At 39.5% G+C, this 16,247-nt stretch overlaps 1 protein-coding gene across 1 annotated transcript in view; it reads right to left on the bottom strand.

Annotated features, from left to right (window-relative positions):
- Positions 1 to 927: 927 nt before the first annotated feature.
- The window catches only part of LOC121925326 (protein eyes shut homolog), a 361,923-nt gene continuing 346,603 nt past the window's right edge, over positions 928 to 16,247 (bottom strand). Inside the window, exons 13-14 of the mRNA XM_042457345.1 lie at positions 15,541 to 15,702; positions 928 to 1,106 (exon numbers count right to left, since the gene is read on the bottom strand). Coding sequence (XP_042313279.1) covers positions 928 to 1,106; positions 15,541 to 15,702 — 341 coding nt within the window. The remainder of the gene's footprint in view (positions 1,107 to 15,540; positions 15,703 to 16,247) is intronic.

Here is a 16,247-nt window from a genome sequence, read left to right as displayed (position 1 = left end):
CAAAGGGAAGCCAGGGTGGTTGTGGTTCTCCAAACTAACTCTGTGTTAGATCAGAGCATAGATGTATTCCTTCAGTAACGTACCATGAGAATGGGACTTGGGCTGGCCTTAGGGGTAGATCAGATGAGGTTTCAAAATGAACTCAGGGACTGTATTGACTGTACAGTCTGCAGTGTTTTATTTAAATAAATAAATAAATAAATAAATTTTATTCTGCTCCCATTTTAAAAAAAGTTCTACAGTTTGATTACTAACTAAACAAGCCCTTTTCCTTCAAACCATGCCTACAGCTATGATTGATGGCAGATTTTCTAACACATTTATGGCCCTACATTTGTGCATTTGTAGGGCTCCATAAATTGAGGAGTTGCCTTTTTTTTTGCTGTATATGCAGAACCAAGAACTGAATGTTTGGAATCTATTATATCTTGTTTACACTGTAGCAGTATTCCAGAAAGGATTTCCTATCTCTTGTTAAATACTACTAACATTATGGCAACGCACAAGTTTCTCTTTTTGCCCTTGCAGCAATGAAAATTTGGGCGAGACTTATAGCCAATATTGCAGTTGATTGCTTTGGGAACATTCTTATCTAATCAAAGCATAATCAAGTGTTTTAACCCTATTGAATTTTTTTAAGTGTTCCAGATTTATGAGCTGTTTATCCTATGTTGCATTATTTGTTTTGCATGCAAATGGATTATGGTCCAAGCATTAGTAACAAAGGACTACATCTTAAAACTACACAAAGGAATTCATCTTGGGGCATTCCACCTTCAAAATGTGTATTCTACCTCTGAGCTATAGCTCTCTCCTCACCAATAAAGCTTTGGTTTGTCCACAGAGGATTGCACTTGAACTTTCTGTTTTATTTTTCTTTGTGTTCTTTGGTGCCAAATAAGCAGGCTATATATTATGTGTCTCCATTCAATGAAGCATAAGAAATTCATACCTTACTGTGATAGGCACAAGGGCATCACTGCTAATGGAGTGGTTGGCAGTTACCGTCAGAACATCCTGTGGAGTGCCACAGCCAAACCGAAGAGTTGGTCTTCCATGTACAAGGTAAAGGTGAAGGAAGTGTTCTCCAGCATGGTCATCTCTGGCTTTAAAGACAATGAAATTATAATTATTCAATACCCCTGGGAAAATAGTGTGAACAAAGACAAAGAGACTGTAGTAGTGTGTTGCAGTGTGGAGTGCATTTATATAACCTTCCAGCCACTTGGTTGACTTGTGATTTTCATTCCCTTGGACTGGACAACACCTCTGCTTCCATTTCCCCCCAGTTCACTGTAAGAATTATTTGACATTGGAATTGACTGCTTCAGAGGGTGATGGATTCTTCTTCTGTGGAGATTTTCAAAATAGAGATCACATAGACATATTTCAAGAGTGCTTTAACTGTGTATTCCTGCATGACAAGGAGTTGCACTAGATGGCCCTTGTGTCCCTTTTCAACTTTAAGATCCTATTATTCAATTCCCTAACAAACCTGAAGATTACCTGGATTCTACTGATACTGCCATTTTACGTAATGTGTGTGCCTGGCTGTGTAGTTTTGGCTACTTCCGTCTGAGCACACGAAAACATGAATCAATGTTGGAAAGAAAGATACCTAGAAGGGGTATCCCCAGTGAGGAAGAAAGTCATTTTTAAAAGCTCCAATTAACCACACAGGTTACTAATTATATTTTTCCACTGAATGATCTGTGATGGTCAGCACAGACTATTCTCTTTGGACACGTCTGCTTTCAGATATAATTATGCAGTAATGATTGCAAAAAACAACCTAATGATGTTTGCATATAAAGCCTCCAGCCCCTGGACTGCTATCCACTAATGTGATTATTACTGAGCTGAGAGTTTTGTCTATGAAGGCTACTTAAGAGCCAATGCTTCTGCTGAATTTCCTCCTTGTAGAATGTCCTAAAAACTCCCCCTGGCAATAGATAAAAATTAAGAATCTCAAGTGATCTGAAGGGATTTTATTGTTAGAGCTAAAAAGCCAGCAGTGTCTAATCCCTGGACACGAACTGCTAGAGTACATTGTCACCTGACAAGTAAAGTAGCTCAAAACTTACAATGCATAGGCTTGCCACATGAGAAACAAGAGAGGACCCCTGTGACTTTAATGCTTGTGTGGAAGAAGGTATCTTGGGAAGTAGAACTTGTGTGACATGCAACATCTGCTGGATGGCCATCTGTCGGGGATGCTTTGATTTGGATTTCCTGCATGGCAGGGGGTTGGACTGGATGGCCCTTGCGGTCTCTTCCAACTCTATGATTCTATGATTCTAAATGTCATCTTCTACACAATTATTAAAGATACAGCAGCCTATCCTCTTTTTACCTGGTTACCTTGAAACTACATATTGGTTTCAGGATGCTAGCTGTTGTACCTAGTATAGGGCACTCCTGCCAATTTGTCTACTCCATGCCACTCTGTCTCAGCGGCAGCATGTGATTCCCACATTAGTGAAGTGAAATCCTACCTCCAAGAAGGTCCAGCATTTTAGTCTGCATCCGCACTGCAGAAATAATCTGGTTTGACACCACTTTAACTGCCATGGCTCAATGCTATGCATTTGTGGGAATTGTAGTTTGTTTGTGGTACCAGAGTGGAGCCACAGTTCTTACAATTGCATAGCACTGAACCATGGTAGTTAAAGTGGCGTCAAACCAGATTATTTCTGTTGTGTGAATGCAGCTCCATATAGCTTTCCACTCACTGGCATGGAAGCCAGCATCTGCCACTGCCCTACTGCTCTACTATCCTCCCTCTTCTGCCTCATGTTTGCCAGTGATGAGCAGTAGGATGAGGTCCTATTTTTCTTCTTTAGATGGAAAGGATAAGGGGTGTTGAAGACATATTGGAAAAATATTTATTTATTTATTTTATTAAAATGTTTATATCATGGTCTATATTCGAAGAGTTCAGAGATATTTAAAATAAAATCAATCTAAGACAATATATAGTAACAGTCATTTAAAGAGATTATAAATACACTAAACAGCTTATCAGTTAAAAACCAGACAATTTATTACCAGTTAAGACAATTTTAAACAGTGTAACCACAGGACATGCACAGCCTGGTTCATGAACACTGAAAATGATGGATGGTCAGAGAAGCCTCAGTTGATGGTTCACTTTGATTTAGACTGACAGTTTGTCTACACCAGCCAGAATACTACCAGGTGCTCTCAGAGTATTCTGGCCTCAGAACTGCCTCAGATTCACCCTATTACCTCTGTACTCTGTAGCGATGCCATAGGTTGCTATCTACACATGCATTTTGCTATGCCACCTGGTGCCACCTCTGCTGGCATGAGTTGCTCCCTCTGAAGTTAGAAATGAGGTACCAAGTATCGATCACATGGCTGGGCACCACGATGTGACTCCAAGGGAGTGACTTGAGATGGTACCAGGTGGCACAGTGGGACACATGTGTAAACAGCCACCCAGCATCGCTATGGAGTGCACTGGATTTTCCTGCAAAATCCACAGCATGGAGCCATGTTGTCAAATTGGATTATTTCTGCAATGTAAATGCAGCTCCAAATAGCTTTCCACTCACTGACAAGGAAGCCAGCATCTGCCACTGCCCTGTCAGGTGGCAAAGTGAGACATATGTGTGAACAACTGCCCAGCATCATTACAGAATGCTCTGGATTTTCCTGCAAACTCCAGAGCAAAAAGTGAGTTTTAAAAGCAAAATTCAGGCAGGAATATGACTGATTTGGTGCAGAAGATAGTACACACTGCAATTGGGCATCTGACCCTGTATAATGTAGACATGTCTCAGCAAGGGCAAGGGGGAAATGGGTGCAATTGGCATGTGTAGACATGTACTTAGAGCATGCTGCAGTCTCGCCCAGTCCTACCCACTGTCCACCAATCTGCTGCTGTCTTAATGTTAGCTGGCAATGACTACCACAGGATTTTATGAAGCAGTGGCAATAGTTCCAATATAATCTGTCAGTGACTTGTATATTGGATGAGCTGAGAAGCAGTAGGATTGCAGGAGAAGAAGCTTTGAATAGCCATGCAACCACCCCTTCAACCTGCCCACATTATAATCTTTGCAGTGTTAGGCAAAAACATCCCCATTCCCTCAGACGTTTTAACTTTTTTTTGTGGCGGAGGGCATTTTTTAGTTTTAAAGGCTTTTATCAGTGGTTGTTATTACTTTGGATTAGTATACATCATCCTAAAACATCAAATGGAATGAAGAGCAGCCTTTTATTGCTCAAGTATTTGTACAGAGAAACATAGATGGAATTGTTGAATAACGCAACCAAAGACTTTTCTAGATGGTAAAAATCTGTTTGAGGTTATAGTATTTGTTGCTGCAGTTCTCATTATATATATATACACACAAACATTTTAAAATGGCTCCTGTTGTTCCAGACTGTTTTACAAAAATTCCCTGGACCAGTTGCAACATTTTACTCTCACCCTTGACTGAGTTTCTTTTTAATTCCAAGACATATCAGAACATCTCATAGCGCTTCACAGCCTTTTGAGGAGTTGAGCTGTAGTTGTTATGTTCTATGAGATCCACTAAATTCATAGATTAGCATGATCTCTTCTTTCAAGACTGAAAAATAAATACTTCTAATAACTGAATAAATATACTCTTGCCATTGCATGTCAGAAAGTCCTTGACAGTCCATTGGACCAGTTGGGCTAGCAATTCTTTCTCAAATTAAGTTTTTGTTCCTTTGGGCTACATGGTATTTTTTTATGTATTGTGGATTGTGTTTACTTTCTTCTTCTCACTCTTTTTAAAAAATAGCCTGTTCTTTTGACAGCTGGTATATAACCAACAATCATTTAAGTTTCTGTTACTCTTGTTACTCCCAAATAACTGATCAGCAAGTACCATGTTAATAAAGATGTCAAATATAAAAGTGCTTCTCAACAGTCATTTGGAGCAATTGAGTAAAGTGGCCCATTTCAATTTATTGTTGTGATAATCTACCCACAATCAATAATGTTCTCTTTTAAAATAATGATGGTTTCAATGAGAACATTTTTCTCCACAAAGTCAGTAAAAGTGACACACATTTTAAAATCATTTACTTTTATAAATACATACTTGTTAAACTTTACAACCACAACTGAAAATTAAAATACTAAACCAGCAATTCATCTTTTTAAAAATCCATCCTGTTTTGCTGACTTTGTAAGAAGAATGGAGTAAAGGCTGAAACAATCTGGAACAACTGGACTGTTGCAGTGAGACAGTTACATGCGTAGTGATCAAAATCAAGATAAGGAACTTCACTACACAGGTTGTGTTTAGCATAGATTACATTAAAATAAATGTGATACTTTTTCAAGGTATCAGTTTCAAAAATAACAGAAATAAAAGGTAGGTGGCCTCCTGATAAAATACAAATAGGCCTTTAATTTGCTAAATTTGTATTTTGCAGTGAAATTACCATGGAACAAACCATTTACAAGTTATTCAATTAAAATAATTGGTGCAGTAACTCACGGTGTCACATCTGCCCACTGACCTCCTCTCATACCACACTATAAATTGTAATTCCTGTATATCATTGCATTGAATGTAATGGCAATAGTTATAACATAAACAAGATAAATTAAAATAACATCATATGCACTGCCTAAATGTACTGATATGTGCATAGTTTCATGTGGTTAAAGTGAAAATTTGGTAAGATGTGAAGTTTTAAAAGAAAATTTTTAGAGAATTATACACACACTCACACACACACACACACCATCTCTTCCACTCAGTTCCAGTGTTTTAAAGGGATGCACCACCATATTTTCTGCCAAAAGGCAGATGTTCAGGCAGCACTTCGTTTAGGGTGTCACGTGGCATGTCCCACACTTCCCGTACCCCCTTAGTAATACCTTTGAGTTTATTCAATCCTGAAAATCTTCATGAAAAAAAAATCTCTAGAATTCATACAGTCAATGGATAAATTTGAATAAATTGAGCTTTAATCCAAAGAAGGCAATAGTGTTTCTGATCAGGAGCTGAGTGGACGCTGGAACAGAAATTCAATCTTGAGGTATTACTCTGGTTGGCTTAGTATTTCCCTTAAATAACCAGTTTCCCTTCTGGCCTTAGGTTTGCACCCAGATAATCAAGTGCCAGCTGTAACCAGGAGTGCATTTGCTCATTTTAGACTGGCTATCAACTGGCTTTATTGCTGATAGACATGGTGAAACTCTTAGGTATATCTGGAATGGATAACTGGAACATGCTCTAGATAGGCTACCTTTGAAGAGTCTTTGGAAACTGCAATTGGTCCTGAATACAGCAACAGGGATGTTGGTAGGCACCCTCCAATGGGATCACATCATATTCTTCCCATAGGAATTGATGGGCCTATCAATATATTTCCAATTCATGGTGCTGGTGATGAACTTTAAAGCCTGAAATTATCTTGGTCCAGGATACCTTAGGGATGGCCTCACTTAACAGGCCTGCCCAAAACTAAGATCTGATGGAGTGTCCTTCTATAAAAAATCTCAATTCAGTCCAAACATAGAAGTTGAAGAACAAAAGGATAATAATAAAGAGAATTGTGATATTCAATAGTCTGAGACATGGAACTCTGAACAAAGAGAAGATTCCTTATGATGCATGTTGGGTTCCAGCACCATGTACATTGTTGGTGCTATATAATGACAATGTTATCAACAACAACATGCTGTTCTTGTAACAGATAAAAAGGAGCTGAGGGATAGTAGCTTGATGCAGTCAGGCATATGAAGTACAAGGAGGGGAAGGTCTACAGGAAGCTACTCAGTTCTAGAATGTTCTGAAAGGGGCTCAACACATGTGCACAGCCAATATGTGTGAATGACTGTGAGCAAGATGCAGGAAGAACCTTTCCAGCAGCTGCATCTAAACCCCAGAAACCTTTGATCCAGGAACTGAGGTCAGCACCTTCTTTGAAATAATTTTGCTGTATGGTAAAGACTTCTGTGCTTAGGCAGGTATTACTTTCATGAGTTTTCTTTGTTGGTCAAGATCTTGTATAGGGAGACATTCTACCTCGGTGTAACTACAGCCCATCTCACACCTCTCCTCTCACAGGATCAATCTGTCTTGATTCCCTACTGACATAGCTATTTAGTGGTTAGTTGAGACGTGGAGGAGAGGGGATGGAGGAGGAACATCAAGCTCTGTCCGGTTTCAGAAGATGATGGCATTGTCTGTCCAGTTATAGAATCACAGTGGGACACATTTCATTTGCTTCTTCATTATCCATGAGCTGCTAAATTACTGTCTCTGCCTTTCCCTTGCAAAAGACAGTGAGTTTTGAGGATGTGAGTGTCACTACATGAGGGAGGAATTGAATTGCTTACTCTAGAATGTCCTTTAAAAGAGATCTGCTGGTATTACACAGACATATGTAACTAACAAGATGCCAGCCAATGTTTCATATGCCATATTTCTCTAATTATGCTATTTCCTTGAGACTTTTTGGTGATTTTATCACTGAGTTTAACTTTGTCCCAGCTTCTGCCAACCTAGCAGTTTGAAAGCATGCAAGTGCAAGTAGATAGATAGGTACCACTTTGGTGGGAAGGTAACAGCACGATTCAGACAATGCTAGCTCTTTGGCTTAGTAACAGAGAAGAACATTGCCCCCCTACAGTCGGTTGCAAGGTTCACCATAGAGGAATATAGGGTTTTTAAAAATAATAAAATAATAAAACAAATACTTCCCCACTTAGATAACAGCCTTCAGCAGCCTGAGTTTGTGGCTGGTTTATAAATATGTTACTCATCTTCAGATGAAAAGTTAGACTCAGTCAAATCATACTGATATTGAAACCAGCCCAGCCCAGCTAACTTGCCGCATCATTTTTTGACAGCATGGCATCATCAAAAATCATATTTATCAAAGCTATCCAAATTAAAGGGAGACCAGGGAAATCAGGGAGCCATTCATTGCTTTTCTCTTTCAATCAATGCAAACCATGGTCTCTATAGACTAGAGAGACATGGTGATTTTATTTCTGAAGAGTATTGTGCCCATAGAGTAAGGCACAATACACTAATTATACACTAATTGATCATCCATATATATTTTGATAGAAATGCTATGCTGTAATTTTCAGTTTTACTACCCTGAATCAATTCAATTTAAATGGCTCTGACAAAAATAAACCCAATAAATTTGTGTTGCTTGCAATTGCAACTTGCAGCATCAAAGATCCATAGAGATTTTGTTAATAAAAATTTGATCATTTGTTGCAGGGGCAATTTACAAGGATGAATACATTGCCAATTGTAAAATGAGATCTGGAACAGATTCAACTTATTACCTGCTAGTTCTGTTGTGCCTATGAAGTTTGATCACATTTTATCTGTTCAGTTACAAATACTTGTGTTTTTCTTATCACACAGGTTTCTGTTGTTACTACTTTTAGCTACAGCAAATAATTGAAACAAACACCTTTAAGATTTAATAAATATATTCCTTATATTAAATTTCTAGTTGTATCCAATGAGAATTCATATGAAATGGCAAAATCAAGGTATGGTTTTTAGGAATTTTTGGGGTGGAATATTTTCAACCTATGGATGAGTGGATCTTTGGATAAGGATTTCATGGATATGGAGGGCCAACTGTACTTTTTTTAAAAAAATATAGTGATCCTCTTAGAATCCTGCGTTGGGAGAAAGGGGAGATATAAATAAATAAATTATATGAATGAATGAATAAAACTATTTTCAGACAAAAAAAATTACTCAAAAATTTGCATATTCTCAGTTTGTGTGCTTTGGGAGGGAACTCTAGGGGCTATATACTTTGAGGCCCTAAGGTTGCATGTGGACCAGAGGCCACACTTTTGGCCTTTCCTATAGAAAGAACATCTTGCCATGGGTGTCTGCCCCAACCAAAACCACCACAGATGACAGGCTAAAAAGGCAAGAATTTGAAATCTAAAATCTTAACAGAGATAAAGCAGAACAGATATATTGGAATCAGTAACATTCCATACAAAGCAGCATTTGTATGCCTTATGTATTCTGATAAATCTACATGGGTGAAAAAAACATACAACTGAAGCTATGCTTTAATTTACTGTTTTAATTTGCTTTCCAGATAGCCACATCTGTATCCTGATACCATAAAAATGAATGGGGGAAAGTGTGCTTTTATTGCTGACATACAAACATACAAAGATACAAACACATTATCTCAAATACCAGCATTTGCTAAAACCCAAAAAAAAAAGCTTTTTCTTTTCTTTTTTTAATATTCTTTATTAACATATTCATATATTAATACAAAAACCAGATAAGATAAAGGCTTTTTCTCACCAACCATTTCTTAAAGAAGTGGGTATAATTTGCCACCTGGGATGTGGTCATATGTCTGCTTTCAGACTTTGATCATGTGCTTTTTGGTAGAGTCTTAGTTCTCTTTTTTTTTCAAAGGAAACACACAAAAGTTAAAGTTTGTTCAGTGGCTTTACATCCCACAGCAAAAGCTTTTAGACTGGAATTGCTTCAAGGAAGCCTATTCAAGATTTTTGACAAATGCACCTCATGACACTTTCTTTATTTTAGCCTTCCCCCCCCCCCCTGTCTTATTACAGATTTCTTTGTATAGGACCCAGAATTCAAAAAGGTTGTTCCACGGCAGGTATGGAAAGCTCTCTTTTTCATCTCAACTGATATCTATAACATCTGCTCTGTTCCCACGAAGTCTATTTCAAAGTGTTGATACTAACAAGATGGATTATTCTTTCACCAGAGGTGGTTACTGTGTGGCCCTCTTGTTGCACCACCCCAGATCAATTACCTGTTATATAGGAAAAGGTGAATATTTTAAGCCACTGTTTGATGATGAAGGTGAATGGCAGTACATGACATAAAATGTTAAACCTTCTTGTTGAACAAAGTATGGGAAATATAAACTGGATCTATGTAGACTAAGAATTGGCCCCTTCCACTTTTTTTGCCCTAAGTTTCCTCCTGGGGTTGCAAACTGCACTTGAAGCAACTGGCAAAAACTCTCCATTGTGGTCAAGGCTCTAGAACAAGGGTAAGCAAAGAACAGCCTTAAAGAGCTTATGCCCAGTCATACATATTTATAGCACTATGATTCCACTTTAGCTTTCATGCCAGCATCCTATTCTGGGATTTGCAGTTTAGGGAGGAACACTTAGAAGTCAGTCAGAGAGCTATAGTGCCTCTGGCCAAATTATGAACCCCAGAATCCCACAGGATACCACCATGACAGTTAAAGTGGAATACCGGTGCTACAGGATATTTCAAAGGAAGGAAGTGCCAAAACCACCTCTCAGTATTCATTGCCTAAAAAAGTCCTGTGAAATTCATAGGGTTGTCATAAGTCAACAGGGGACTTGAAGGTACATACACACATAGGGCTGTACAGTCTGCCCTTAGTATCGGTGGGGGTTGCAAAAAACCAGAGGACATCAACTCCCATGGTTTTCCATAGTCTGCCATGGCTGCATGCATGCATGGCCATTGGAGTAATGGGGCTTGCCATCTATGGATGCTTAAATCCAGGGATGGGAAGCCCATGGTTGGGATGGATGGGCTGTACTTTTATTATAATTGTAATTGTAATTTTATTATTAATTTATATCGCACCTTCCTCTCAACAATGGGAAGCAAGGCAGCTAACATATTTGAAACAATACAGATTAAAAGTTATACAAAATTTTTGATAAAAGTACAAATATAAAGTTATCTACATACAAAGCAATTAAACAACTTGTCAGGTTAAAACAGCAAACATTAAAAATATCAAAATGCATTAAGAGATTAAATGGACTATAAAACATTAAGAAAAAAGCACCGGGCATCATTAAAAGTCCATCCCATTCAATTTTCAAAAGCCCGGTGGCACAAGAATGTTTTCAGTTACTGACAGAAGGAGAGCAAGGAGGGAGGGAGTTCCAGAGGCTGGGAGCAGTCAAGAAGAAGATCCTCTCCTTCGTTCTCACCAAATGAGACTGAGAGGATGGAGGGAAGAGTATCTCCAGATGATCAGAAAGCTCTAATTGGGTAACAAAGAGAGATACAGTCCTTTAAATAGCCTGGATCCAGGCTGTATAGAGCTTTATAGGTCATCACCAGCACTTTCAATTGTGCCCAGAAAAAGACTGTCAGCCAATGGACCTGCTACAACAAGGGAGTTATGTGCTCCCTGTAGTCAGTCCCTTTTAGTAACCTGGCTGCTGCTCTTTGGACCAACTGAAATTTGTGAGCACTTTTCAAAGGCAGCCCCATGAAGAGTGCATTATAGTAATCCAAAGGGATTCAACCAAGACCCAACTTCTCCAGGAATGGGTGCAGTTGGTGCATCAGCTTTAACTGTGCAAATGCACTCCTGGTCACCATTGAAACCTGAACTTTCAGATTCAGGGCTGAATCTAGAAGTACCCCCAAACTGCAAATCTGTGCTTTCAGAAGGAGTGTAACCTCATCAGAGCCTGAATCTGTATTCCCAAATCTGTATTTCAACTGACCTAGAATGCCTCTGTCCTATCTGGATTGAGCTTCAGTTTGTTTGCCCTCATCCACTCCAGGTACCACTTTAGCACAGAAACAGCTTCCGTGGAATTGGGTGGAAAGGATTGATAGAGCTGGGTGTCATCAGCATATTGGTGACACTTGACTTCAAAACTCCAGACAACCTGTCTCAGCATTTTCATGGTTGTTAAACAGCCTAGGAGACAAGACTGAACTCCACAGGCCAATGGCCAAGGAGTCAAGCATGAACCTCCAGCCGCACCCTCTGAGAATGCTCCCTCAAGAAATAATGGAGTCACTGTAGAACAGTACCTCCAAGCCTGTTCCTACAAGGCAACCCAGAAGGATACCATGGTTGATAGTACTCAAAGCTGCTGAGAAGTTTAGCAGAACCAATAGGGCCACATTCCCACTCTTCAATTTCCGGTGTAGGTCATCCACCAAGGAGCCCTGGTAGTGCAGTAGTTAAATTCTGGTACTGCAGCCACAATCTTGTGAGTCCAGTCCCAGAGCTCCAAGGTTGACTCAACCTTCCATGCTTTTGTAGGTCAATAAAATGAGTACCCAGCTTGTTGGAGGCAATTGGCTTACAGATTGTAAACCACTTAGAGAGTGCTGAATTCAATATGAAGTGGTATAGAAATGTAAATGTTATTGCTATTGCTATTGAGCAAAGCCATCTCTATCCCACAGCCTGGCCTGAAACCAGACTAAGGAGCTTGTCACACTACTTGTTAAACCAGTTTACATCCAGCCAGCTTAAATTTTAAATCGGGTGGCATCCTGGGTCCATCCCCGGTTTCAGGAGGGATTCACTTATTCTCCATAGGATACAACCCACTCCCAGACAGATCTTAAGCACTGGGCAAATTCTTGGGCGGGGGGGCACCTCTCTGATAAGTGTATGCTTGCTTTAACTCCCTATGCATTCTGCATATTTCATAGAATCAGAGTTGGAAGAGACCGTAAGGGCCATCCAGTACAACCCTCTGCTATGCAGAAACACACAAGCCACCCAGCCTTCTCAAGCCACATAGCCTTCCTTCCCAATCTTCTTTTTTTCATTCCATTCTCTATGGGACATCCTTCTCTTAGGTTTCTTGCCTTTGCCTTCTGATCCAATGGCTCCTCTATCCCCAGGGATACAGTCCTCAACCTGCCAGATGAGCTGAAAACTTTCAGTCCCCAAACCACTGGAAATGCAGTATTTGCTGAAAAACTCAGAAAACTACCGTGTATAATGTTCAACAGCTTGTTTGTAAGGTTTGTGAAATCACCATCTGGCTTCACTGTGCTTTTTAGTTCTCTGCTGGCACCACTGAGTAAAGCTGTCTCAAATCAGGATCCCTGCAGAGCTTATAGCTGTTGTAAAAATATACGGAAAATATAGTCTCCATAGAGGCTGCAGGCTGACATTCCCACAGAGGATAACTGGAGATCAGATAGCAAGGCACAGGAGAGTTATGGCTCCATGGTGGGATGACCTACAGGGCCAAAGAAATACAACACACTGGAGAGGAGCAGAAACGAAAGTCACAACACATGAGGCACCATACTCTGTGCTAGCAACAGTAGACTTGGCTTCAAGGCAGAACATACACCAATGGAAATTCACTTGTCTGCTTTTTGAATTATTTTTGCTTCTTTTTTATTTGCAATATTTGTAGTCTACAACTTCCAGCCATGCCAATCTGCTCTATAAAAGAACAACATTATTGCAAGTTTGATCTAATGAAACAGACTGTAGCCTTTCAGATCCTTCTGCTACAATACATCCGCTCACCTTCAAGGGGGCACAAAATTCTTCGGTGCTTTTACAATCAAGAAAGCTCTCTCGCTCTTTCACCTTCCCCGCCCCACATGTATACAAGACATAAAGGTTCCCTATGTTTTCTTATCCTCAAGAGATAACATTATAGTTATCCAATTTAATTCAGTTTTCATGTTTTCTGCGACTTGCTATTTGCTATCCAGTTGCTATTTACTCTGATATTGTTTTGTGCTTACTTGACAAACATATTTCAACCTTTTTTGAATCATTTTTGAAAAAGATTTTTTTTTTTGAAAATGAAGCTGTTTAATTAAAATATAAACTATTTTAAAATGGTTTATGATCTGGCTGATACACCTTCCTCCATGGCTAGAACAAAAGTTTATTTGCTATTTAAACATCTTCATCCATGACTCAGTCCAGAAGAAATGCTTGAAGCCAAGCAGTATTACTTCTGTCAGGGGTAAACCATCAGTTAAAAAATTAAGTAAGTTAAAAAGAAGTACATAAACTGGGATGCAGTTGCTCACCTGTACAAGACCAAAGGGCTTGTGCTTGCATGTGTATGTTTGTGACTTTTTCTTCTTCTTCTGAAGTCAGTTTCTCGCTCTGTCATTCATTTAAGCAGATGCAGATGCCTATCACTGTGACAGAGCAATGCAGCTTGGGATTTTCTCACATTGCACAGTTCTAGTATTATGATTCCACTTCATCCGCCATAGCAACATTCTATGGGGGGTTGTAGTTTGGTCAAAGGCACCAGAGGAGCTCTTTGGCTGAGAAGTTCAAATGCCTCTCGTACAAAGTATCTATCGAGGACCTTGTTTGCATGGGTCAAAACTCCTGTTCCCTTCATCCCACCCCTGTTCTGACATTGTCGTGTTCAAACAAAACACAGCCCAAATCCCGGTTCTGGTGTGATCAGTCTGGACAATGTCTGACACTTTCCACACAAGAGCCAGAGGCTAAATATATTAAAACAAAGTTATAAAAGTTACTTGTTGCTCTGATGTTTTGGGAAGATTTGGACCCCTCTGTTCCTGCACTGTAGTGGCTGTCTGCACAGGTATCCCATTGGGCCACAAGATGTATCTGATACTACTACAGAATGCTCAATCGACGTGAGAAGAAGGAGCCCAGTATGTGACTACCAGTGATGCTTCATTCTGACCTCAGACACAAGTGGGCATACCGATGGCCAAGTGGGATGCCCATACAGATAGCCACCGCAGCACAGGAACAGAGGGGCAGCTAACGGTGGCAGGTAATGGGCAGCTGAGGGACCAGGATACTGTGGGGCTGCCCCCATAGAATCCTGGTCAGTGCAGACAGGGCCTAGGTGTCTCATTCTTTGCAAAGCTAAAAATCTGGGGACTAAAGGCAAATTTCATGGGGGGGATTATTATGAAGGGCAGTATCCTCAGTTTGCCCCCCTGTAACTACACCCCTATCTATTTCTTGCAACAATCCTTTTTGCCCCACCCACAATCTGTTCCGGAGAACTGAGGGAAACTCCCAGAATAGGGTGGGAAGGGCACAGGAGCTGGAGAAGAAACCAGCATGAATTACCTTTTTCTCCCCCCCCCCCACAAAAAGAAGCCTCTTCTAGAATCCATACACTTCTAGACAACTCTGGATCTAATTTTATGGATATATTGTGAGTATTTTAAAATGTTAGTTGCATGCTACAGGAACTTAGTTTTATCCCCCCCCTTTTTTTTTGTTGGTCTGTCAACATTTAAAAATATTTTTCTTCAAGTAAACATTTAACTTGGATGTTAAGTAGCTGATTATCTCTTAGTTGGCTCCTTTTTTTTTAAAAAAAAAAAGTTGTTGTGACTGGCTTAGAAATTCTCTTTAATGATGTGGTTTTATAGTTATTTTATTCACCGATAACATTGCTTAGTTAGTCCCTTTGTTGGTAGCACAAAGCAAGGTAGAAATCTTTGTACATATATACAAAAAAGATGGTTCAATAAATAAAATCCTCATGCACTATTCCATAACATTGTTTGGTGTCATTTTCATGGAGAAAACAAATGAATAATTCTAGAGCTACCTGCATAATAACAAAACAGGATACAGACATCCAATAGTTTCTGTCTACTAGGAAGACAAAAAATATTTGGCAGAATAGATCCCCTAGAATTCAGAAGTATGCAGAGGGGAGGAGGAAGGAAAGTCCTATTGTGCAAGGAGAAGTGTGCTTTGGTGACACTGGATGGCACTCACTATTTATAAAGCTTTTGTACTCACTGTAAAGGAGAGTGCCATTTAGAGCACTTGTCTTCACTGTCAAGTAGATCATTATTCTGTTCCATTCCTGTCCTGTTGCAAATCCAGTCTCAGTCAGAGATGTTAGTGAAGGTAGTTCTAAATATGAGTTCACACTGAATGATGGAAAGAACAATGTTGTGTCTGGAAGAAAGACCAATAAACGACCATCAGCATAAAATTAAATAATATTTCATGAGCAATACATCACAAACACACACACACACACGCACACACAATCTGTACCAATGCCAATCATCATTTTGCTGGGCCTTGAAAGGTAGGTCAGGACATCTGTTCCCTATTAACATCACTTGCCAATTTTGTATGATTGACAAGAAACTCTGTAATCTGCTCCAGGCAACTACAAAAAGAGAGGTAAGAACTATGTTTTTTAGCTTCTTTTCTGGCCTAACTACATGTAGCACTAACTTGGTTTGTTGCAATCATGTTTGTTTTTCTTTATTTAATTTTCCCCAGGACTGAAGTGTCCTGTTCAGTTCTAAACATATGAAAAATGAGGAGCTTTTGCATGTTTTGCAGCCTGCAAATCTTAACTCCAGAAACAGGTGCTACTCAAATATGTTGTTTCTGAGACAACATGCTACAAAAGTAAGTAGACACACACCACACACCCAGATGCTCTAATTACAAGTCCTGGTTTTATTTTCAAAGGCCCTGGGTTAGCT

Source organism: Sceloporus undulatus, chromosome 1 (assembly GCF_019175285.1).
Source record: "Sceloporus undulatus isolate JIND9_A2432 ecotype Alabama chromosome 1, SceUnd_v1.1, whole genome shotgun sequence".
Classification (NCBI taxonomy): domain Eukaryota; kingdom Metazoa; phylum Chordata; class Lepidosauria; order Squamata; family Phrynosomatidae; genus Sceloporus; species Sceloporus undulatus.
The sequence above is the reverse complement of the archived record's forward strand: the minus strand, read 5'-3'. Positions and strand labels throughout refer to the sequence as shown.